This window comes from Anser anser, assembly GCF_964211835.1.
Source record: "Anser anser genome assembly, chromosome: 7".
In the NCBI taxonomy this organism is placed as follows: Eukaryota; Metazoa; Chordata; class Aves; order Anseriformes; family Anatidae; genus Anser; species Anser anser.
This window is the reverse complement of record NC_139727.1, coordinates 19,102,115-19,125,013: the sequence shown is the minus strand read 5'-3', so window position 1 is coordinate 19,125,013 and position 22,899 is coordinate 19,102,115. Positions and strand designations below refer to the sequence as shown.

The following is a 22,899-nucleotide window of genomic DNA, read 5'->3' as shown; positions in this document are numbered from 1 at the left end:
CTCCACCCTCATTTTTGTCCCCAGGCTCCTGTAAACTGAGAATGAGCTGAACATGGCAGGGAAAGGGTTTGTAATTCAGCTGAGGAGATGCAGTAGTGGGATGCTGCACATCTGAAAAGGAGGAGGTAGAGTTGACACTATGAGAGCCTGAGACCCTATATCCACCCTTTCCCTTATTTAGTTTAGATGCAAAAGTTGAATGCATACATTACTGCATATTTTGACAGTTTTGGCTTCCTTGCACTTCTTCACCTCATCCACCAACGATACAAAGAGTGTGAAAAAGATCCATCACCTAAAGCTGCATAGCAGCTCTGGGGATGGACCCAAGACAGTGGAAGCCTATTTTGTGTTTGGGACCTCACGTCTTGCCACCTTGCAGGAGCACATGCCTGGTAGTTCAGCCCAAAGCAAGCAAATTGTAGCATCTGCCTTTAGGGGCTCTTTGTTCACATACTGCTGTTCTTCAGTGAACTTGTCCCTGTTCCGTTAAACCAATGGAAGCCTTAATCCCCACTGAAAGCACGTCACAACATCAAATTGAGAATAAGCCAGTGAGCAAATCTGGGACCCCTGTTCCCCAGGCTGCTGGGACATGGGTCTTCATGGAAACAAGATTTGGCATGTGCTGCTCCAGAAAACATTACTTTGCTCGTAGGTACTTTCTTCCAGCCAGCATCACTTAAATTCCGACACCATTAAAGCACCTTGGCTGAGAATTGGTTAAGATCATACAAAGCAAACCATTCCTATTTGTCACCTACCTTTCCTCATTTCACAGTAGAGTACTCTGTTTTGCTTGGTAGTTGTTGTTGTTGTTTTGTTTTTTATCAATCTTTAATGCTATTTTAAAGACAAACTTTTAACATTTTTTCTCTCTCCCCTCTGAAGTCCCCCTTTCTCAGGCCCAGACCCCATGAAGACCTATAATATCATATTAAGGGGAATTGACATGATCGAATTTCCAAAGAAGATTGCCAAAAATGCTGCTAATTTAATTAAAAAACTATGCAGGTAAATGCATAAAATATAATCACCTCTCTCTTATTTGCAAAGAAATGAGTTGTTCAGAAGGATTAAGAAAGTAACCTAATTTGTTATTCATTTTATAGGGACAATCCATCAGAAAGATTAGGGAACTTGAAAAACGGAGTGAAAGATATCCAAAAGCACAAGTAAGTGTATTCCCCAGCCATCCACCATTTGAACCCACAGAAACATGCATTTCAAACACTTCCATTTTCTGCCAGACTCACTTTTCTTAAACTCCTTTGGCCTTTCCCTTCAAGTATGTTTTAAATTGTAATTGAGTTTGCGTTGGATGTTTTTTTCCTGTGTTTTGGTATCGTTTCTAGCCTTGCCTATGACCAAAACACATTGCACGTTGACCATTACACTGTAATTACTCGAATGCAGAAGAGCATTTGGAAACAATCCAACTCAGCCACTGCCTGCTTGGATTTCTCTGGTTTGCAGAATCATTTTCCAAGGTTTTCCTCCATTTCTCTCCCCTCCACCCCCAGCAAACTTTCTCTCTACCCATAATGTTAATTCATCAAACCTTTTGATCCGATGGGAGAGAGTTCTTAAGTGGTGTTACATAAGCTCTGTTTTGCTACAGAAATTTACTGAAGAGTTTCCACACTGCTTGAGAGGAAAAAAAAACAAGTTAGGGACCACCGCAGAGGCAGGTTACCTCTTCCATCTGTGCTCGTCCTTCTCTGCTCCCATCCCCAAAGCAATACAAATGCATTGGAGGGACATTTTGAGGGTGAGCTCAGCTCAGGGCTCACCCTTCTGCCTGAGCTGCCTTAGCCCAAGAAAACCTGAGGTGCCCAAACCAGGAAGAGAGCATCCCTGTGCAGGCTGGAGCATCCAATCTCATACAAAGCAAGGACATTAGGGGTCTCATATGGCACGGACTGGCCATATAGGAAGGAAAGAGCAGATGCCAGGACACCTGCAGTGAGGAACAGTTTTCTTCTGAGCATTTGTAACTTGTACTTGCCATGGTATCACCACTGGGTTGTGACACACAATCCATTTTCAGCCGAGAAAGCGTATATAAACATGACAGGAAAAATAATTAAGGCTAATTAGACCATTTGAAGAACATGTCTGCAGGAGTTAAAACGCACTGTTTAAGCAATTTAAATTTCATTTTGTGATATTTTAGCCATATGTCTAACTTCCCGACATGCTTTATTATTCTCTCCTTTCTAGATGGTTTGAAGGCTTTAACTGGGAAGGGTTACGAAAAGGGACACTGACACCTCCTATAATACCAAGTGTAAGTTTTACTACTTCATTTCTCTTTCCCAAGCAATTGTCTCTTTAACATGAATTTTGTGAGTTTCAGGCACTAATACACTATAGTTAGCATGTGTTTTATTTCATCTGAATATGCTGGTCAGAGAACAAAATTGAACAAAACCCTATATAAAAAGTCCATTTAGGGACATTTTCATCTATACTTCATCTCCTGGCATTCTCTTCCAGTGGAAGTCATTTAGGGCATGACTGTGATGAAATGCTCTTTGTTGCCCAGGCAGAATCACTCACTATTATGTTTTCTTCTCTTTTTCACCTGCTGCATTTTTTTCTTCATGTACTTTTCACATTCCAGCAGAGAGCTGCTACTTTCACCCCTTTTCTCAGATGTGTCCTCTTTCTTTCTCCTTTATTCCTGTTTTTGATGGGCAAGTGGGATTTGTATGCCATCTCCCTTTCTTTTGCATTAACCTTTCCTTCTGTCTTTTCTTTTGTGCTTTTTACCCTTTTTTCCTGCATCCGTGTCTTACATGAAAAGCCCTGTTACTGACTAGTTTATGTTTAACTGGGAGCAGACTCGGAGGGACAGCTCTACTCATTTTCCTTTGCAGCAAAGCTCTTCCTTTGATGTCTTTGTGAGCTCTTTACCCACAAAGCCTGCTGCAAAGAGAAACCAAACAGGATTAGCTGATAGAAATTACCTTGGCCCCTTCTGTTCGGCAGCCTCTCCTCCTTGTTTCAATTTAATCCCTTTCTCTCCGTGCCTCTCCCAATGGATCAGTGAGAGAATGACATTAGCAATCGTATTTAATTGCACCCCTTTGCTCAGTCTGTCTGTGGTCCTGTACCTCCTGCAGCAACAGCAGGCACAGCTCCGGGGCTGAATCTGCCATCCCAAAGTTTTCTTAACGGCTATGAAAGAGCAAGGAGGTTTTGTGTCCCCCTTTTGCCCTATGGACTACAGAAGTCAGTCACAGGCAGCAGGAGAAATCAGGACTTTGTAAATGTTTGCCTAAAGCAGGATCACCAAACAGCTTGTAAATATTTTGTAAATCAAAATTGCGTGTTCTTTTTTCTGTTAAGCTGATTTTAATAGCTATTAATTTTCCAATAACTGTTAACTTGTTCACCATATTTTAAGTCAGTGAAATCAAGTTTACTCCTTTATGTCCAGTTTCAATTCCTGGTTTGCCTGTGCTCTCTGCAGGATGCCAGTGTAGATGAAAATGCCCAAATATTTTTTTCTATTTTTTTAGTGGATTTTTTAGTTAGCAAGAGCATTTGCAATACTGCTTTTACCCAATATATGTATCAGCCCTGCATATCTAACCCTCAGATAGAACAACCCACAGCAGTGACTTCAATAATATCTACTCTCTACGGGCATGAATTTCTCCATGACATTGCTCTACCACCAGAAATTGTTTCTACTCTTTTTGGCATTGCTCAGAGGCCATTCTCTAGCCTGTTTTGCACAGGTCACGCTTCTTCAGCTTTTTCACAAAGGTCCAACACGGTATCAGGAAAGGGTCTTTCTTGGCGTCATTGGGATGTATATTCCTGGGTCTGGTGCCATCCTACCAGGGACATGTCTGCAATGGTCCCAAAAGTGATCTGCTGTCAGCACACCACCATCCCTTTGGTGATCTCTTTGACCACCATCAGGGCTGTCCAAAATAAGACAGGAGCATCCTTCCCTCTTCTGAAGACTCAACCATTCTTCCAGGGCAACTTATCAGTGCCGACAGCCGTACACTGCCCCAGTCCCAAAGCAGCACAACTCTTCTTTATAGAATTCTTAGGACGAATATCTTTTCTGGACATACTCTTGATATCCTCTACAAAATGTGCCTCCATTAACTAGTGAACCTCGCTGACAGTTTTTCAACCCTGAAGCTGTCCGTCCTGTTTTGTCAGTCTTGTTTTCCTCAATGAGCTCAGTTGCTTTGGCAGAAGACCCAACTCTCAGTAATGGCCGTATCTGCAAAGTGACCAAAATTATGTAGCTCTAGGGGAAGAAATTAGTTTTTCCTTCAGTCATTGCACCTCTCCTCCCTAGCTGGAAAGGAGCCAGAAGGGCTAAACATAGAGACTAGCTTTTGTTTTGTTTTCAGAAATAGGCCTTTCACAGCTCTTTAACAAGTTGTCAATCAACAGTTGTGTACTACCACTGAGACAATCAAAACCTACTCCTTAGCCCTCGATCCACAGGATTTTAGGGTAGATCTGCTGCTAGAACATTGCTTCGGGGAGCAGCTGAGCTTTGATACCACAGATTAAAAATCTGTGATGGAAGCTGTCCTGAAAAGTTACTCCTTCTTGACTCTTCCAAAGATGTGCTGTCTTGCATCATGGCTCTTGTTTTTGACAAAGACATGCAGATCTCTTCACCATAATTCATCACAAGCTCTTACGCTGGCAAGTGACCAGGCAGATGATACCAATGTTTGCGCTTTACCCTCTGGGTTGGACAAGAGATATATCTGGAGTATCCCTTCTTGGCTGGAGAGGGCATTGAGAAATACTTTTGTTCCCATTTCTCTGATCATGAAGGACCGCAGGCCACATACGGGTGACACGGAGCTGTGGAGAGTCATGCCCAACAGCATTAGCAACACATAATATCAGTTAGCAGAGTGACAACTCATGCAGCCTTTCTCTCTAGATCGTATTTCTTCTAAGAAAAAAAAAAAAACACTCTACAATTGTCTTGGATATACTCAGCCTTTTTATTTTGTCAGATGAAGGCAAAATAGAGCCCATCTCCAAAAACAGGACTTAATTCCCATAAAGTTTCACCTAGTTCAAATGACTGTGCCAGCTCTGCCAGATGCTCTCAGTGTAGACATCTGCAGAGGAACCCAGGGGAGCTCCACAGATGCTTTCACCCCATGCAGTCCACTTATGCATTCTGCGTCACTGCTGAGGGGTTTTTGCAAGAAGCTACAGGTCATGCGCGTAAGTTGTGAATGGCCACACCAGCTGCATCTCTTCTGCTTTGGTGGCTGTTATCTTGTGCATACATCCCTCAGTTCTTCTCCCAAAGGGAGAACTCTCATAGGGGTGGGCTGAGAGAAAAAGAGAGACAGGGTCCAGCACAAGGGCCATGAAGGAAAGCAAACTCAGAGCCCACCAGGGGTGAGGACCCTAAAGATGAAGGTTCTCCAACTCAACAAAGTAAGCAGACCCAGGTAACTCAAAAAAAATAAAAAAAAATACCAAATCCAGTATAAAGTGTTCTTTTTTTTTTCACAGTGAGTTGAGTATGCAAGGAGTTTGATTCTTCCCCAAGACATTATCAGCCATGGGTAAATTCTGATGCAGCTGAGCAGTTATCCAACATCAAATATGCCTCCTGGACTGTAGGTTGGGAAAAAAATATGGCAAGCATTTCCTACGCAGTACTGCTACAGCAAGTGCTGTCCTCTCCAGTCTGCACTGGCTACTTTACAGCTCAACGTACTCCTTCAGTATGACCCTGATTATTTTGGCCTGTAGGGAACTGCTGGTCTCTTTTTGCATTGTTTCATTTATTTCAATTGCATTGGATGTACCAAGGTCTCATTATAAGAAAGTTTCAATTATCTTCATGAAGCAAAAAAAAAAATAGAAACCATCTAGTTACAGTAGCTTTTAAATGACATTATTTCCTAAAAAGTAATTCTACTTGGCCTTCACAAACCTTAGCTGAAACTCAGGCTCTCTGCTTCCTTGTAAGTGGTCATGGTTGGTTGCACTGTAGCTTAGAACAAAGTTGTTTGTGTCAAAATTGATCACTGGAAATTCAGAAACATCCTAGGAATATCGGTTTGTCTGGTTGGCTCTGTAGGCAGTGGAATACTTGTCAGGAAGCTAGAAGGCACCAGAGGCCCAGCTGACAACCTCAGATTCAGGATCCTGAAGCCATAAATTGGAAATCTTGGGCTTTGGGGAAGAAAGGTGCTCCTGGAACACGGGGCTTTTTCAAGTCTTTTCTGCCAACTTTATTCCAATGGGTGGAAAAATTCACCTTGAGGCAGAGCGCTAGAGGGCCTGGGTCTTTAGAGACAGTACAAGACCAGTGGGGATTTTGTGGAAAGTCCTCCTGGGATTCAGCAAAAAGTTGTTGAATGCAAAACTTCTCTACTGCCACACCTTGCTTGCTGCAGTTAGCATTTTCTGACCAGCACCATAGCTATATCCCTGGGACTAGAGTAAATAAAAAGAACCAAAAAAAAAAAAAATGCCCACTGAATTCTTCGGCATGATCATCATTGTGAGGTGAAGAGGTCTGTAGAGGTCCAAAAAACAGCTCTGATGATGGTCCCCGTCTTGTCACTCTGTCCTTTCCACAGGTTGCATCTCCAACAGACACAAGCAATTTTGACAGCTTCCCTGAGGACAGTGATGAACCACCCCCTGACGACAACTCAGGATGGGACATAGATTTTTAATGTATTTCTCTTACCTGCTTCTGCCTTGCTGAAGACAGCTTCCTGGGACATGGCTGCCAGCGAAACCGAAAGAACTGGGGAAGATTCGTGCTCGGGGTCACCATGATGCCTTGATTGATGCTGCTACAGTAACTACAGTGGCATTAGGACTTATTGCTTAGATGACAATAGTGCTCTTCATGTTTTATGTTCAAACTTAATATAGCAGTTGACATGGTGGTCCTGACGCAAAGCCTTTCACCAGTAAAGAAACATGTTTTCTATCACTGCAATGATCTTGCTACGCTCTAATTACAAAAGTTGAAAGATACGTAGTGTAAAACACACTTCATTCTAGCTGCAAGGTACTGGCTTTACCAGTAGGATCAATAGTAATTTATTAAGTGCTGTAGGTAAATACAGTACAGGATCTGGGCTTCTCCCACACTCCAAACTGGGTAGGTCTTCTGCTGTTGGCCAGTGTAGGAACAAAGGAGGACAGCAACGGTACTGATCGAAGAGTTCATGTCGCAGCAGTGGTAAAATTTGTCCGTTTTCTTTCCAAGCAGTGTTCATGACAAGAATGAATGTTACTTTTCCTCTTTCTTTCGGAGAATTTTTATTTAATCTGGTAAAACAAAAGCACAACTGCTCTAGATCCTGTTAAGGCAGATATGGGTCGCTTCTCTCATACAGCTGAGAACATAACGTAACACGATGTTTCCTTTTTTCCTTTCCTTTGGTACAAAAACATAAATGCATGGAAAGAAATCATAAAATTACCCATTTTACTTATAAAATAGTGCTTAAATAATGGTCCTATAATAAAGCGACAGCAGCCAACTGGTCTTACTGATTAGCTATTAGACATAAAACTAAGCTTAACTTTTACCTTTTTAGAACCCAAAGGGAAAATATAAGACCCGTAATGTACTTTATAGGTGCTACGTACATCCTTCATCTGTGAATATACCTATTCAGTCAACCACCATTTCAGAAATATGTAGCAAGAGGCATCATTCTCCATCATGCTCTTAGAACAGATGAGTTTACATCTCCGTGTCTGCATCTCTTCCATGTTTATTACAAAGCTAATTAAAAGAATATAAAATGTGATGGAGGGCCAGTTTGCTGGCTCTGTTTTTAATATTGCCTATAAAAATGTAATCCTAACGTCTCAGCAAACTAAGTTGGAAGGAGCTCTACAGAAAAGTCAGTGGAATTTAGCGGAAATCTGATATTTCGTGTGGGTTTGTTTTGTAAGAGTTACCGGTCTACCTTATCGCCAGCATACCAAGACCCCGGTGACCACATTTAAGGCATGGGGATGGCCAGAGCTGGGTCAGCTTGTATGAAAAAAAAGCCAGGGAGAAGGATGTTGGTGCATGCATGCTTTTCTTCCCCTGACTTCCACTGCTTTTCCTTTGCTCTAGCGAAGTCTCTTCTGGTTTATACAGACATAAGAAGGCAATACTGTCCTGTATGCCTACTCGTTGCATTGTACACGGGTCTAAAAGTTTATCCCGTCGTACCAACAAGAAACGTCAGCTTTCTAACAGACCCTGCCCCAAATTAGCAAATGCTGCCCCATTTCATCTCAGAGTTGTCAAGAGCGGTTACATATCCTGGAAGTCAAAAGATCAACTTTTGCTGACCATTTTTGCATAGTGTGCAGAAAACATATGCTTTAATGGTAAAAAATTATTTCTCCAATGCTAAATCTTTTCTGTGTTCCTAATGGAAGTGACTTCCATAGTCTTAATAGAACATACGAAAAAGATGTTTCCTCCACTTCTTTGACAGCATCAACAATGTCTGCTGCTTGCCAGCAACCTAAAGAGCTCGGTCACCGCAGACCCCTTCAAACCCAGTCTATTCTGCTGAATTTTCTCCATAGTTATGCAGAAAGGCGAGGCAACGTCATCCGCACAATAACTTCAGGTTATTTCTGCTGCTCATCCGTCCCATGCAGCACCATATTAAAATTTGTTTGCCTTGAAAACCGTAGGGAAAAGACAGTAACTACGCCTACCAGGAATCACTCGTGCAGAGCAAATACTTAGTTTTCAATCCAAAGGACTGAAAGCAAACGCTGAACACTAGGGCTAAAACAGTCACCAGTCATCCGAGCAAACAAGCAGTCATGCGCCTGCTGCATGAAAGCTGAGTTTGTTATTCACGTCCCCCTGTTTTTTCACTCGATGCTGTGGCTACCTTGGAGGACAAAACTCGTTGCATTTGTTGGCTTTCTACAGAAGTACATACAGAGGAGTTTGTCTCAATACAGTCACAGTGAGTAGCTGAGATTCAGCTATCTGTCGAGCAAAGGGTTGCCAGGAGCATCACGACCCCTTTGGGGCAACCCAGAAACGTTATGGGAAGAATGTTTTAAAATGGGCTGATGAGTTATTTTCTTTCTTCCTATCCGTTTTTCCTTGTGCCATGCACCGCAAGACCTGCAGCGTGTGGCATGCACTGTACTGAATATAAATTTGTTTCAGCATCAAACACCTCACTCGACTTCCATCACTTCTACTAAGCATCCTTTAAACGACATACTTAGCATATGTATATTATAGACTCCTTCATTTATAAGTAATATATTTGAGTTGCATAATATATATATATATATTCACAACAACTGATTGCCTCTGTGTTTCCACTTACTGTCTTTTCTTTGTCTCCTTTTTTAATATATCGGACAACGGTGTATTTGCGCAGGGGGAAATCAGCTGCCGTATTTAAAACAAGCGTATTAGGATTGGTGTCATAAGATACAGAAGATCTGTAGCTTCTTACAGTGCTGCATTATCCATAGCAAACTCTTATTTAACAACAGGACCACAAGCAAATATTTATGTAAATAGGTATTTTCGTGTTGATATTTTGTGGTACACATATAACTTTTTATTTAGAGTTCCATGGCATTACTACTTCATTTTCTTATTTGTAATGTAATGTTTTTAGATCGAAGTAGACTTGAATTAATGTCATAATTGTCAGTATTATTAAACTTTATGTCGACTGTACTGTTACTCATCTGTCCCATAGGTTTAGAACATGACTAGCTATCTGGCATTGTTGCAAGTGCCTTAAATCCATGGCATCCTATAAAAAATACAAATTTGGTGTTATGCTGCATGACAAAGACAAACACACCTCAAAATGTTGTCCTTTCTTAGCTTGCTGCGTTTTACAGTTCTTTCTGCTAACAATTTATAAGCCTTTATTATATAATATTGATGAATTACAGAAATGATGAAGTCGTTCTCTTATTTCTGTTAAATGTACCAGAGCTGTGTATCTGTTAATGAGATACAGAGTCATTTCTGTGAAATGTATAAATGTATGTGCGGGTCAAATTAATATATGACATCCTATCAGTCTGTATACAGGTATTCCTGTTTCGCTAAGCTGTGCAGATCCAGCCCATAGTGCAGTCCGGCTCCAGCGTACCGTCTTTTATAAAAGCCACGACAAATGTTCCGCCCCAAAAAGCAATGAGCGGCTAAAGGTGAATTGCCACCACGTGCAACTCGCGTCTCTGAGGCGAGACCGGGTGCCCCTCAAGAAATGCCGCAGTAGCTCGTTTGAGCCCCTCGACCGAGCAGGATCCGTGCTTTCCGTCAGCCCCCCATGCAGCCCATCACGGAGGCAAGGCCCCGGCGCTGCCCCACAGCCGGCCTGGGAGCGATGCCGTTTCTCTGAGCCGCCAGGCATCAAGCCGGGACTTGGCCAGCCTCAGGCTCTATGGGCAAAAGGGAAATTTTGTGTGGAGTTGCCTGTCGTCCTGAGTCCGATTTACGCTGTTTTTACACTGGTCCTTTATTTTTTGTAATCTGATTTCTCCGGTTTTCTTCTTACAATGGATTCTACATAAAAGAGTTTTCTTGTTCGTCAGAAAATTGTCTGTCATCCGATGGTCGTCGACCAGTTGCACTCTTTTGATGTAGATTTAAGAACTTTTTTTCATGAACTTAACTGCTTTTGTTTTGCTCTGTATTTTCCCTGCAGCTGTAATTGCCGAGTGCCTGTTGTATACTTTATAGAGTTGAAATAAAAATAATTACTTTTGAGCAGCGCGTTGCTGTCTTTCTTCAGTTGGGAGAGTTCTGCTGCTCAGGTGGACTTTTTGCTCAGGTTTACGACGACACGCAGGAGGGGAGAGCCAAACAAAACGTTGCACGACGCCTACAGCCCGCTGCTGGGCTCGTATCCCCCTCCGGGTTTTCTGCCGAGGAGCCGAGATGCGACGGCAAATGGGCGGGGGGGCGGGGGGGGGGGGGGGGGAGGCGGGACACGGACACATTTACTTGTGGTGGGGCTTTGGGGCCATACCTAAGGCAGGTACCGGCCCGACCCGACAAGCCAATTAAGCCTCTCCAATTAACCCCGACCTCCACGCAGAGGCGCTGGAGGGGCCGCCAGGGGGCGCCGCGGTGCGGGGCGCCCCGACGGGGGGGTGCGAGGGAGCTGGGGGGGTCGGGGGGGTCCCCCTTGGGCTCCCCCCTTTGATCTCCGCGCATCAAAGGGAGCCCAGAGACGACCCCCCCGCCCCCCCCCCCGGCCCCGCTTCTCCGGGCTGGGGTCAGGCGAGTGCACGGGGGGGGCCCGACGGGGCGGGCTCCTCTTCCCCCCATCCCGGCTCTCTGCAGCTTCCTGCAGAGCTGCGCTGGCGCCAGGAAGGGAGCTGGGCCGGGGGGGGGGGGGGGGGGGGGGCGGGCAGGCGCGGGGCTGGGAGACCAAAGGAGCGGGGTGAGGGGGCTGAGGGGGGGGCTCCGCTCCCCACGGCGGCTCCCAGGCACGGGGATGGGGACGGGACGGGGCGGGGGGGGAGGCTGCAGACAGTGGAGCCGCGGCCGCATCTGGCGGTGGGGTCTGGGGGGGGGACTGAGGGGGGTGCTCGGGGGGGCGCGGAGCTGCCCCCGTCGTTGCGAAATCCCCCTCCCGGGCCGGCGGCCAATGACGAAGCGCTCGGGGCGGCGGGGCGGGGGGGGGGGGGGGGCATCGGCACAGCCCCCCGGGGCCCTTTGAAATCCCATCCGCGGCCGCCGCGGCCGCCTCCCCGAGGGGCGGGCGCAGGAGGCAGCCCCCGGGGTATAAAGGCGGCGGCGGGGCGGGCAGGTAGCGCTGCTCGGGGGCCGCGGGAGCCGCAGCGCCGACGGGACGGCACCGACGGCACGGCACGGAGCGGCACGGCACGGCACCGACGGCACGGCACGGGACGGGACGATGCGGGCGCTGGTGGCGCTGCTGGCGGCGCTGAGCTGCGCGGCCCCGGCGGGGCGGGCGGCGGCGCCCGGCGGCGCCCTCAGCTCCAACGCCATCAAGGGGGGGGCGGCCGCCAGCGCCGCCCCCGCCGCCGCCGCCGCGCCCTTCGACGGCAGCAACAAACCTCCGCCGGCCGCCACCCGGCAGGTAGGAGCCGGGACGGGGATGGGGGGGGGGGGGGGCACAGGGGGGGACCCCGCACCGGCGGCGGCCCCGCTCTTACCGGGGGGTCCCCGCTGAGCCCGCTGTGCCGCCCGCAGCCCTTCCCGTGCGCCGAGGACGAGGACTGCGGCCCCGACGAGTTCTGCGGGGGGGCGGCCCGCGGCGGGGGCGCCCCGCTCTGCCTCGCCTGCCGGAGACGCCGCAAGCGCTGCCTGCGCGACGCCATGTGCTGCCCGGGCACGGCCTGCAGCAACGGTGAGGGGCGGCGGGGTCCGGGGGGCGGCGGGCAGGAGGGGAAGGGGAGGGGGGGACGAACCCCGCGGCTGACCGCGCTGCCTCCCGCAGGGCTCTGCACGCCCCCCGAGCCCCCTCCCGGCGCCGCCGAGCTGGACGAGACCGGCGCCGAGGCGCTGCCCCGACGGACGCCCGCGCCCGCCTGGCTGCCCGCCCGCAAAGGTAAGAGGAAGGGGGAGCCCCGGGGGGGGGGGGGGGGGCGCGTCCCGAGGGGCCCCGGAGCCCCCCGACGGCGCTCAGCGCCCTGACCCCCGCTCGGCCCCGCAGGTGAGGAGGGGGACTTCTGCCTGCGCTCGTCGGACTGCGCGGCCGGGCTGTGCTGCGCCCGCCACTTCTGGTCCAAGATCTGCAAGCCGGTGCTGCGGGAGGGGCAGGTGTGCACCAGGCACCGGCGGAAAGGCGCCCACGGGCTGGAGATCTTCCAGCGCTGCCAGTGCGCCGAGGGGCTGGCGTGCCGCCTGCAGCGAGACCACGGCCCCCCCGACGCCTCCCGCCTGCACACCTGCCAGCGGCACTGAGCGTCCCCCCCCCCCCGACGGGACGGATGGATGGGACGGACGGACAGATGGGACAGACGGACGGGACAGACTCCGGCCCCGCTTGCGGGGGGCTCCCCTCCTGCGCCCGCAGCCGGAGCGGAAGGTTGTTTCTCTAGGGAACTACTTTTAAGTGACTAATTGCAGTACGTTACTGTGTTGTGAATACTCGAGGTGGCACTTAGCTGTACATACGCTGGGACTTTTAACGATTATTCCGAGGGTGCTGCCTTGTGCTCTTCAAGCCGTGACTGTGACTTTGTACACACTGGGTCTTAAATTGAGTTCGACGGATGCGACCGCCTGTTTGCGAGCCAATAAACGAGTTCTTCAAAGCCCGCCTGAGCCGCCTGCGGGAGGGGAGAGGCGGCCCCACGCCGGGCACGGGGGGGAGAAACCCTGAGAGAGGAGGGGGGAGCGGGGCGGACGCCTCCTGCCTGGTTTTCACATGGGGCGAAGAGGGAGTGAAGGAGGCATCGCTGGCGCCAAGCGGGGCCGCATGCCCTGACCGCAGCAAGCTGAGCAGGAGCTCAGCATCTCCGTCTGTGCACCAAGCCGTGTGGTCTCTCTGCTCCGGGCACAATAAAAACTGTTTTTTTTTTTTTTGCTTCACCTCGCAGCCTGTGGCTATGAGCTGTCTTCCTTTGGGGATGGTTTGGTGGGAGGGAAAGCTGCAAGCGTGAATGTTCGCCAACCCCTCTAGTCCTTAACACCACCATCCTGTTGATGGTGGCAGCCAAGGGAGGTGCTGGGGATGCGCAGCCCTGCCTGAGTCTCCCCTGCGCAGCCCCAACGCGTGGCACTGCTTTTTCCCTAGGCCTGGACTGGGTGGCAAAGTGGTGCCCAAGATAGGGTGCAAGAGGGGCTTCAGGGGCACTGCACCCTGTGTGCACACGAGTTCCAAGCCTGCTGCATCCCTTTGGTCTGTTATGTGCAGCCTGAGCACCAGTGCTAGCACCTGGAGCGTTAACGCTGCTGATTTGGGGACCTCTGGGACTGTGCTGGTGCATGGGATTGTGGAACATGAACCAAACTGCAGCTCTCTCACTCCTCACTGATGCTCTTTAAACCACACCAACGCGCTGGCGCCCCTTGATTTGCAGCCACCAAGGACAGCCGCTATCCCCAGAGCGGCTGAGGCCAGAGCTGTGGCTGCCCTAAGCCAAATCCCAGCCCACAGGAGGACACTTGAGGGTGTAACGGCCCCGTGTCCTGCAGGAGAGTTTGCAGAGGGCACAAGTTGAGCTGGCAGTGTGCAGGGGCCACACTCAGGACATGATTTTCCCAGCATTGCAGCCACAGCTTGAAGCAGCCTGATACATGAGGCTGTAATTCAAAGGCTTTATCTTAGGGCTTTAATCACCATGTCAGGCTTTAAAAATAAATAACTAGAGTACTTTCTAAAAAATAGTCACTATTAAAAACAGAAACCACTGCTCTATAACGGACTTCCTATTACTAATTACAATTACTCCCAGTAACAGTCAGTGGTACTGGAGCAATGACAGCACCTGCCTGTGAATAGACATGTGGGTGACTGTTCAGATGAGTCCAGCTCTGATACTGGAGGTGGCACATTTTATCCCTAGTAAACATGGTAAAATAGTATCACCGGGTTTAATGTTTTTTCTCCTTACAGATACAGCACTCTCTCTCCCAGGCAGCCCGATACGGCTTTGACACACTGGGAGGCAGTAATAAATGTGCTCACGATGCATTAAATACCTAGCACACAGCTTTTTGGTTCAGAATCACAGTATATCAAATCCTTCCCATTACTTTATTTTTCACATCCTCTTCACTACCATCATTTAGACCACCTTTGGCTGTCTTTTCAGCTGTATTTTGAGGATACGCCCTGCCTGCAGCACATGCAGCTGGACCTGGAGCTCAGCACCGCCAGCCCTAGCTCACTGCTCCTTTGTTTTCAGCTTCCGTTGTTGGGTGGGAGAGCAGCTCAGGTGCATGCCTGGTGCTAAACACAAGGCTCTTTTGGCCCATGTCCATTGCCAGCAGGAAAGATGCTAACATTTCCAGTTACATTTCCAGTATGGGACAACAAGGAATAAACAGGTAGCATCGCCACGGTCCCTCCTGTATTCAGCCACCTACCGGCAGATGCTCCATATTTCAGAAATGCCTGAATTACCACATGCAACCTCAAAAAAAAAAAAAGTGTATAGGAAGTTCAACATAGATTAATCAGACTTGGCAAAGACAGGCTGCATCTATCCCTTAACCTTGAGTTTGCTGTTGTGCCCAGATTTGAATCTCAAGCTCATCCCAGCAAGACAGGACGTGGCAGCACGCAGTATTGGAGCACATCCTGCACAGTTCTCTTGTATCTGCTGTATGAGGCACCTCATGGATGTGCTTCCCCCGACCCTCTCCTCAATAATGAAATTATTCACTGTGGAAAATTACAATAAAAAAGAAAAAGGATATTCTAAGGGTAGAACTAATAAACTAAGCAGGTTTTGGTGCAGGAGGAGATTTAGCATCCCAGTGGTCTCACCACCAACCTCCTGCCTCCCGCGGAGGGGCAGACGAGGACAGGGTCAGACCTGAAGTCTTCTGCACCCTCCCAGCTCAGACCCCGTCTGCATGGCCACCTCCCAGCAGCAAGCACAGGGGCTCCGTAGGTGTTAAATTCCATCCTGTGCTCAGAAAATGTTCTGCTTTGTTTCCCAGAGCACCTGAGGAGCATCTAATACACATCTCCCATTTTTCAGACACGCACATTAGTGCTAAACCACTCTGTGTGTGTGTTTTAATGCACGAGGCTTTTTTAAGAGCCTAACAAGTGCCCAGTTCAGCCCCGTGGTCCATGTAGCTGCAGCAGCTGTGTGAGGTTGTATTGAAGGAGCCTGCATAGGCTGGAGTTTATTTGGAGCCCTTCTCAACTCCCAGTGAAGCTAAGGACTGGACTCTAAGCCTTTCACAGGAATCCTTCAGCAGGACTAAGGCAGGAGATTGAAATCTGTGCTGGAGAGCTCAGTCCCTTCCCTGGAATTTTGTAAAGGCTTTTTTAAATGAGGGAAATTTCATAAGTGCCAACATCAAGGAGGAGAAAGGGGAACTGACTCACTCTTCCAACTTTTCCTGCTATGGATTTCCTGAGATCAGTTTTCTGTGCCGTGAACACAGATTTCAAGGAGATACTTTCACAGAGGGCATCATCAGAAAGTCCCTCTCTGCTGCACCTGGTGGCAATAATGGCAAATGGTCTCAATCTTGCATGAGAAGGAGTGGAGTGGGGAGGATGGGATGCAGCACAACTTTGCTGTGATTTGTCATGAAATGAGTCCTCTGGTGGACAAATACCTTTAAAAAAAATAAATCTGCCCATGTTCTGAAAAGAAACTTACTTCACCTTAGAGTACAAGAAATATCCTTTTTCATCAAAGTGTTAAAGTACAAGCCCATGTTCCTCTTGCTCCTATCAATCTTAACACTGAATTTAAAACTAAGCTCCCATGCAACTAAATGAACTCAGTGTGAGTTTCTTACTGAACACACACCTCCTGTAGTCAGTGTAAGAAAGGGTTGCAAAAATCCATAAATCCACCCATAGGCATCATGGTGAGACCTTGAAACCTGCCCACTTTGGCCCAAAAACATGACAGCCCTGAATGGACCGAGCGGGCAGAAGAATTTATGGATGTAAGGCAATACAGAATTTTTAGGTTTTTTTTCCTTGTTTATTCAAATAAATATACTATGCCCCTGCTAATCCAAAATGATGTATATTACTATTTTTTTAACATGTACTGTTTTGTATAGAGTTCCCCCCCAGTGCCTGACTTTTGTCCCTAATTAACACCTGACGAGGGGGACGAGGACAGCTGAGATCCTTCAGGAGGACACTTCTGGGCAGAGCTACTAACCCACCGCCCAGTGAGGGAGGGGTCCATAAGTCATGAATAACAGGGGGAGGAGATAATTATTGTTTGTGGTGGAAGGAGATGATAGACGGCATCTTCACATGCTGGGGCTTGGTTTTTTTTTTTTTTTTGGCTCTGCTTGCATTTCCAGTGGTAAGTCTGTATGTGATACAGCGTCAGGCCAAATAAATCTGGGGAAAAACCTTCCCTGTAGTAGACTGGGGAAATGTTGCAGGATGCTATGGCAATACCAAAGGGCTCCAGAAGGATGTCACACAGCAGAATTGTGAAAAATAACGGACAAGGAGGAGAGGGTGTGCTCCCATCCAATGAAAGGCTTGGCAACTCTGTTCAGCTTGAGAAGAGATGACAAAGGGAAGGTAGGGGAGGGCTGCAGAACTATCAACGGTATCAAGGCGGTGACTTGGTGCCTAATTTTGTTCCTTACAATGCAGGAATGAGATGGTCTGACCACCCAGTAAGTTTGAAACAAGCCCTGCACACAACCATGTTGTGCAGCTCATGGCCACAACATGGAAACTCATAAATTAAATCACCTGGGGACAAGGCACATCCATAGGAATTGAAGCTTTGGGTGTGATTACCACCTGAGGTAAATGCTCTCTAAATACTGATTATTGGCAGTGGGGAGGATGATATTATAGGTGTCTGGGGGTTGTTTTTGGTTTTCTTTCTTTTTTTTTTTTTTTTTAAATTATTTTGGTTTATTTTTTTAAATCCAAAGGGCCTTGATGTTGGCTGTTTGTGAAAGCATTCTGGGGGTATGTATGTGGGTGTCAGAGACAGGGAAGGGTTGGTCTATCAATTTAATTTATTTAAAAAAAATAACTAAACCTCCTTTAAAAAGTGTAATTTGGTGAAGATGCTGATTTTGAGAAGAATAAGTGACTGTGCAAGAGCTCCATCACTGGAGGCACGTCCCTGGCAAGCCAGCAGTGCCTCTGAGCCCATTGCATCCTCAGCCCTGTGTCTGTTGTGCCCAATGAAGGACTTCTAGTTGAGCAGTTTGTCAGGCAGCTTTTACCATGAGGTGGATGAGCTTTCAAAAAACAAACAAACAAACAAACAAAAAAAGGAAATATTTAATGTCACTGTGCCCACCTTAATATCCCTGGGTCAGGGTTTGTATGACAACAAGTGGCGTTGGCATATTTTGAGTCCATCAGTGAATGAAAGGCTTTCCTGTGCCAAAATGTAGCAGAATATGTTCAAAAATTGGTTCATTTCCTTTTTTTTTTTTTTTTTTTCATCCTGAGGACCAATGTGCCACAGATGTGAGCGTTTCGGTGTTGTTTTGAGCTTGTGTCTTAATATTAATTCCCCATTTTCTGCTGATTCCTCGTGCTGTTCTGCAGCCTTACAGCTGGCCTCATGATGTACAGGAGGCACTTCAGGACCTGGACCTCATGCTTCCCTTTCAGAACAAATTGGATTCACACAAGAGAAAGTAAATCAAAACCGAAACTCATTTTAAAAGCTTGCAGGAGCATCTCACCACTGATTAGGTAGCAGAGTGAGAAGGGAGGGTACAGAAGGTCCTGTTGCCGTCTGTTTGTTAGAAGAGTGGAGAGCCTCGCTTGACTCCTTGTCTAATGAAAAGCTTTTTTTTTTCTGTTTTGCTTTTTTTTCTTCTCTTCCTCAGCTTTTGAGAGAGCAGGCTGTGTGGGTTGGGAGGTGGAAAAGCAAAATGCTAATGGTGCTGTTTTCCATCACAAATGTCTGTCCTCCCATGGGCTGGCCTGGGCTGATCCTTCCCCATTGTGGTGGCTTTGCTGTCCCAGACGTCTCACGTTAGCAAGGTTTAGCTGCCTCTACCAGAAGGCATGCCTGACCATAAATGATCATCCCAGAAACATAACTTCTTTTGGCTGCAGCCCAGCCTGCGCTGGGGGATGACTAATGGCCACGATAGCGAGCGGTCCTGGATCTTTTCCCCTACTTGGAGTCCTGCAGCTCACACGTGAGGCCACACAGGCTGCATTCAGACAGGGGTGAGGGAAGAGCCCAAAGCTGCTTTAGACCAGACTTGGTGCCACCCCTATCCAGAGGGACCACTTAATCTCATGGGCTCGTGAGTTTATATCCCATATCCTTTGTGCAGAAGTCTGCTCCTAGGTGCAGCTTTTTAAATTCTTAACACTCACGGTTCTGGGGCATACACTACTTTTGTTCAGGCCTCTTTGCTGAGGAAATGGAGAAAACAGCTACAAAAGCATTTGTATTTTGCATCTCTGTAGGAGTCTGGGTGGAAGCAGTAGCCAGCCCCAGGGATGCCTGCACACCCCGATTGGCTGGGGCCAGCACCTCCATTCAGTGCTCCTACCCAGACTCAGCATTGCTCCAGATTATGTATGTGAATTTTTGGGGAAGGCTTATACATGTTAGATGTTGTCTTGGCTCTCTCTCATCAAGACTGCTCATTATGAGCATCATTATGAGCAGTGTTAAAGTGTTGTTCCCATCATGGGCTGGGAGCTCTGCTACTAAGAGAGAAGTCTTCTGGGGGCAGACAGGGACTTTGCTGCTTCTAACCTGTGAAACTTGGCCTCATGCTGGTGGCCTGCTCTACTTCCAGCAGAGTGATAAAGAGCTGACCCTGTTCCTGAGTTAGGTGTTCTTTGCCCAAGCTGTCTGATGTTCCACCAGAAAGCCTGCAGCATTGGTTTGTAGCAGCCTAATTGCCTGATAACCAAGAAGGGAGGCCTGTGTGACCCAAATTATTTATGCTTTAATTCTTGGTTTAGAATTTTGTATTCTCCCAGGAGATCAGGATCTGATAACATCTCGAGTTCATTGTTGGTGAAGGCCAGCAGCAGCTGCAGAAGTCCTCCTGCACTACACGGAGGCACTGACCAGTGAGGGGGAGGAAAACCCTTCCTGCAATTCATGACACTGAAGCACTGGTCACATGCATTGAAATTTTCATCATATGAGTTTTTTCTAGAGCTGCAAATAGCTTATCATACATTCTTTGATATCATGTTCTTGCAAAACACTGTTCAATTGTTGGACTGTTGGGAAAAGAGACCTCCAGCCTTCATCTGACCTGTAAATATTTTTGGATTCCTTTTTAAGCCCATCAAGATATTTTTGGATACCTTGGGACAACGAATCGATATGGCACATAATTCTGGCAGGTTCCTTTTTTTTCCAGCAGCATCTCCTCTTTCTGTCTCTGTGAATTTACTTGTCTTGTGGATTAATAATACTTGTTGCCACAGGAGTCTTCTTTGTAAGACAGCATTTTAAAAATGCCAGAGCTGCCAGCAAACAGCTGGACAGAAGAATATTAGTTTTTCTCTCTTGCAGATCTTCCAGATTTTATTGCTTTTAAGAAGTTCACTGACACATTGAATATTGAGTTGCACGCTACCCTCTAGGTTCCAATTTGACCTTTTGTTATTGAAGTTCACAAAAGAAACATTGGGAAACCAGCGGAGAGTACTGTTAATGCCTGAAAGCTGTCTAGTGCCTGATCTTTTTGCTGTTGAGCAACCCCAGGTATTAGCTGCAGCCTGCATGTCTGGTTTTTTTTTCTTTTTTCTTTTTCTTTCTCCTGTTCCCACCCACTGTTCAACATATCAAAGTTACTAAACTTTGGTTCTGCATTTGGGAAAAGCCCACGTTCTGCCCCAGAAATTTTCTGACATCGCACAGGGTCCTGCTGGCATGTCCTACGGGTGGTGGCATGTCCTACAGGCTCATGACATTCCCCATTTACTGCATTGTTGTGAATACAGCTGTGCAACCCAAGCACAGCCCTTAGAGCAGGGGAAGCAGGTTCAATAAGTCTTTAAACCTGCCCTGGAGATGGGGATGGTCCCAAGGCAGGGTTCCTGATGGCCTTTTTCAGCTTTTGTGCTTAGGCAATTCTTCACTGTGCCAGAAGTGCAACAGCCTAGGGAGCCCCACTCTTATTATTTAGGTATCTTGATCCTTATTTAGATCTGAGTCTGTCTTAAGCTGTGGGAAAACATTACCTGTGGATTTAAATAATGTTGTTTAAATAATGTAAATAGTAAAGCAAGATGCTTTCAAAGCTAGAGTTTCCATTGTTGTCACAACTTCTTACTACTGCTTAGTTTATTATTGTTAAATTCCTTCACTGTCATTAAAAATGGAATGCCACCTTCCCATCACAGAGCTAAGTGTGCTCTGTAGGAACAACTGGGTAACTCAATGACCACAATTTCTTATTTTATGCTTTAAAAATTGCTGAGTATCAAAACATTGGCATTTCAGTTTTATTTCTTCCTTGCAAACATAATTTTGATAACTTTTGAATCAACTCTGTCTGAAGATTTAACATCAAATGTTGTGAAAGATAAGGAGCAAGGACACATGCTTTGTGGTTTAGAATGAAGTTCTGGGGTGTATGTTTCCAGATGGGTGGTATTTAAGATGGGTGCTGCTGGGTTTTGTTTAGCACTGTTATTTTGCAGAGCCATTGAGATGGGAGAAATCAATGTGGGAATATCTTGAATAAAATCTATGGCTTTTTCACTGAGACAAACTCAATCCCCTTTGTGGTGAGAAAGGAATGTACGCAAAATTCCTGAAAAGGGGCACTTTTCCTCACAGTGTGTGGGATGTGGCATACACATGTGCTATTCAACAGACATACATAAGATAGAGGTGAATAAGAAAATCAGATGCTACTAAGAAAAAGAATAATACTGGATTTTCCTGGGTCCTCATTTTTGTTTACTTCCTCAGGGTGTTTTAAGGAAACAAGCCGATGAGGTTATGACAGGGAGTCACGGTACAGGCAGGCTAGAGAAATAGCTGCCTCAACCCATTCTCAGACCTCTTTAAGGCACACATCAGCTTCCCTATCTCCCTTCTTATCACTCCTAAAGCTAAGATGACTGATGTGGTGTTTCTGCAGAGCCAGAGCTCCAGTTGCAACCCCTGGCTAAAAAACTTATTAAAGCTCTTAAGCTCTCCGTCCCTCATCATTCAGGCTGAGCTTCACATTACAAATCTGCTCGTCTCCACTCTGGTGCCCTACACAGGTCCAGCATGGTTGTCTCGTTATCCCATGATCTTCTCCTCCTCCTATGGTTCAGACCTGGTGGTCTCATCTGCAACCCAACATCATGTTGCATGACTGCCCCCCCTGTGATTTATTTCTGACTTGTCTCAGGCCTCTTATGTCCACTTGACAAGTTGCTGAAAAGATCTTTTTCTTCCCCTGGTTTTGATGGGATTTGGTTCCCTTGTCCTTCTGCTTCCACCCCAAGCCACCCTACATGGATCCTTGCTCACCATCTCAAATGCAGACAAAATTGTCTTCATTTCCAAGGCATCAAATTTATTGCTGAGGTTGTCCCATCCCAGTCCTACCAGTCCTGTGACCTTTTAGAGCCCAGATATTGAAAACCTCCAGCAAATAACCATTTCCTATGCCTCCCCTTGCTGGAAGCCTCACAGAAACACACACAGACGCTTTGCTGTCATCCTTCAAATTGTTCCTTAAACACCTGAGAGCTTACTCAAAATAACCCCAAAATCCCCCTTGGGAAGAGGAAGATGCTTAGGACTGACTGGTGGCATCTCCTTCAGTTTTTTGTCTTCTAAGTGACAAGTGTATCAGCCCACCTATCTGCTCCAGCACAACCAGGGTCTCTTGTTACTGCCCCAATGTACCTGGAAGAGAATTTGGAAATGCTGATAGTAGATGGCAATAAAAGGCAATAAAAGAATGGGGAAGGTGTGCTTTGCATTAAGGCATGTATGCACACATATTGCAGGCATAGTCTTGAAGCAAAAAGAATGCATGCCCGATGTGAGATAGCGTACAAGGGAGAAAGAGCAGTCTAGACCTGAAGTGTACCACCCACCCATGTATATTTGGTAAAAAACAGCTCTGCCTGCTGGATTTTATTTTTCTCACTGAGGTACATGTTGCTCTTAAATAAACATGATTATACCCTACGTGGAGCTGCAGCTTGGCCCAAACACTAAAAATAGCAGGCAGAAAGTAGAGACTTCAATTAGATGCATACTGCTCAACAATTTAACTTCTAATTGGCTTGTGGTTATTCC

At 47.1% G+C, this 22,899-nt stretch overlaps 2 protein-coding genes across 11 annotated transcripts in view; both read left to right on the top strand.

Annotated features, from left to right (window-relative positions):
• Nucleotides 1–10,759, top strand: part of PRKG1 (protein kinase cGMP-dependent 1) — a 467,683-nt gene extending 456,924 nt beyond the window's left edge. For all 10 annotated transcript variants that reach the window (XM_083843685.1, XM_083843686.1, XM_083843683.1 and 7 more), the window contains 4 exons: nucleotides 892–1,014; nucleotides 1,113–1,175; nucleotides 2,224–2,290; nucleotides 6,606–10,759. In XM_083843685.1, coding sequence (XP_083699811.1) covers nucleotides 892–1,014; nucleotides 1,113–1,175; nucleotides 2,224–2,290; nucleotides 6,606–6,704 — 352 coding nt within the window. In that variant the 3' untranslated portion in view covers nucleotides 6,705–10,759. The remainder of the gene's footprint in view (nucleotides 1–891; nucleotides 1,015–1,112; nucleotides 1,176–2,223; nucleotides 2,291–6,605) is intronic.
• A 1,013-nt stretch (nucleotides 10,760–11,772) lies between these two features.
• Nucleotides 11,773–14,002, top strand: DKK1 (dickkopf WNT signaling pathway inhibitor 1). Its single transcript, XM_083843695.1, has 4 exons — nucleotides 11,773–12,101; nucleotides 12,215–12,371; nucleotides 12,462–12,572; nucleotides 12,678–14,002. The coding sequence occupies exons 1-4, from the start codon at nucleotides 11,916–11,918 to the stop codon at nucleotides 12,926–12,928; spliced, it is 705 nt and encodes a 234-aa protein (XP_083699821.1). The 5' UTR covers nucleotides 11,773–11,915; the 3' UTR covers nucleotides 12,929–14,002.
• The last annotated feature ends 8,897 nt before the right edge of the window (nucleotides 14,003–22,899 follow it).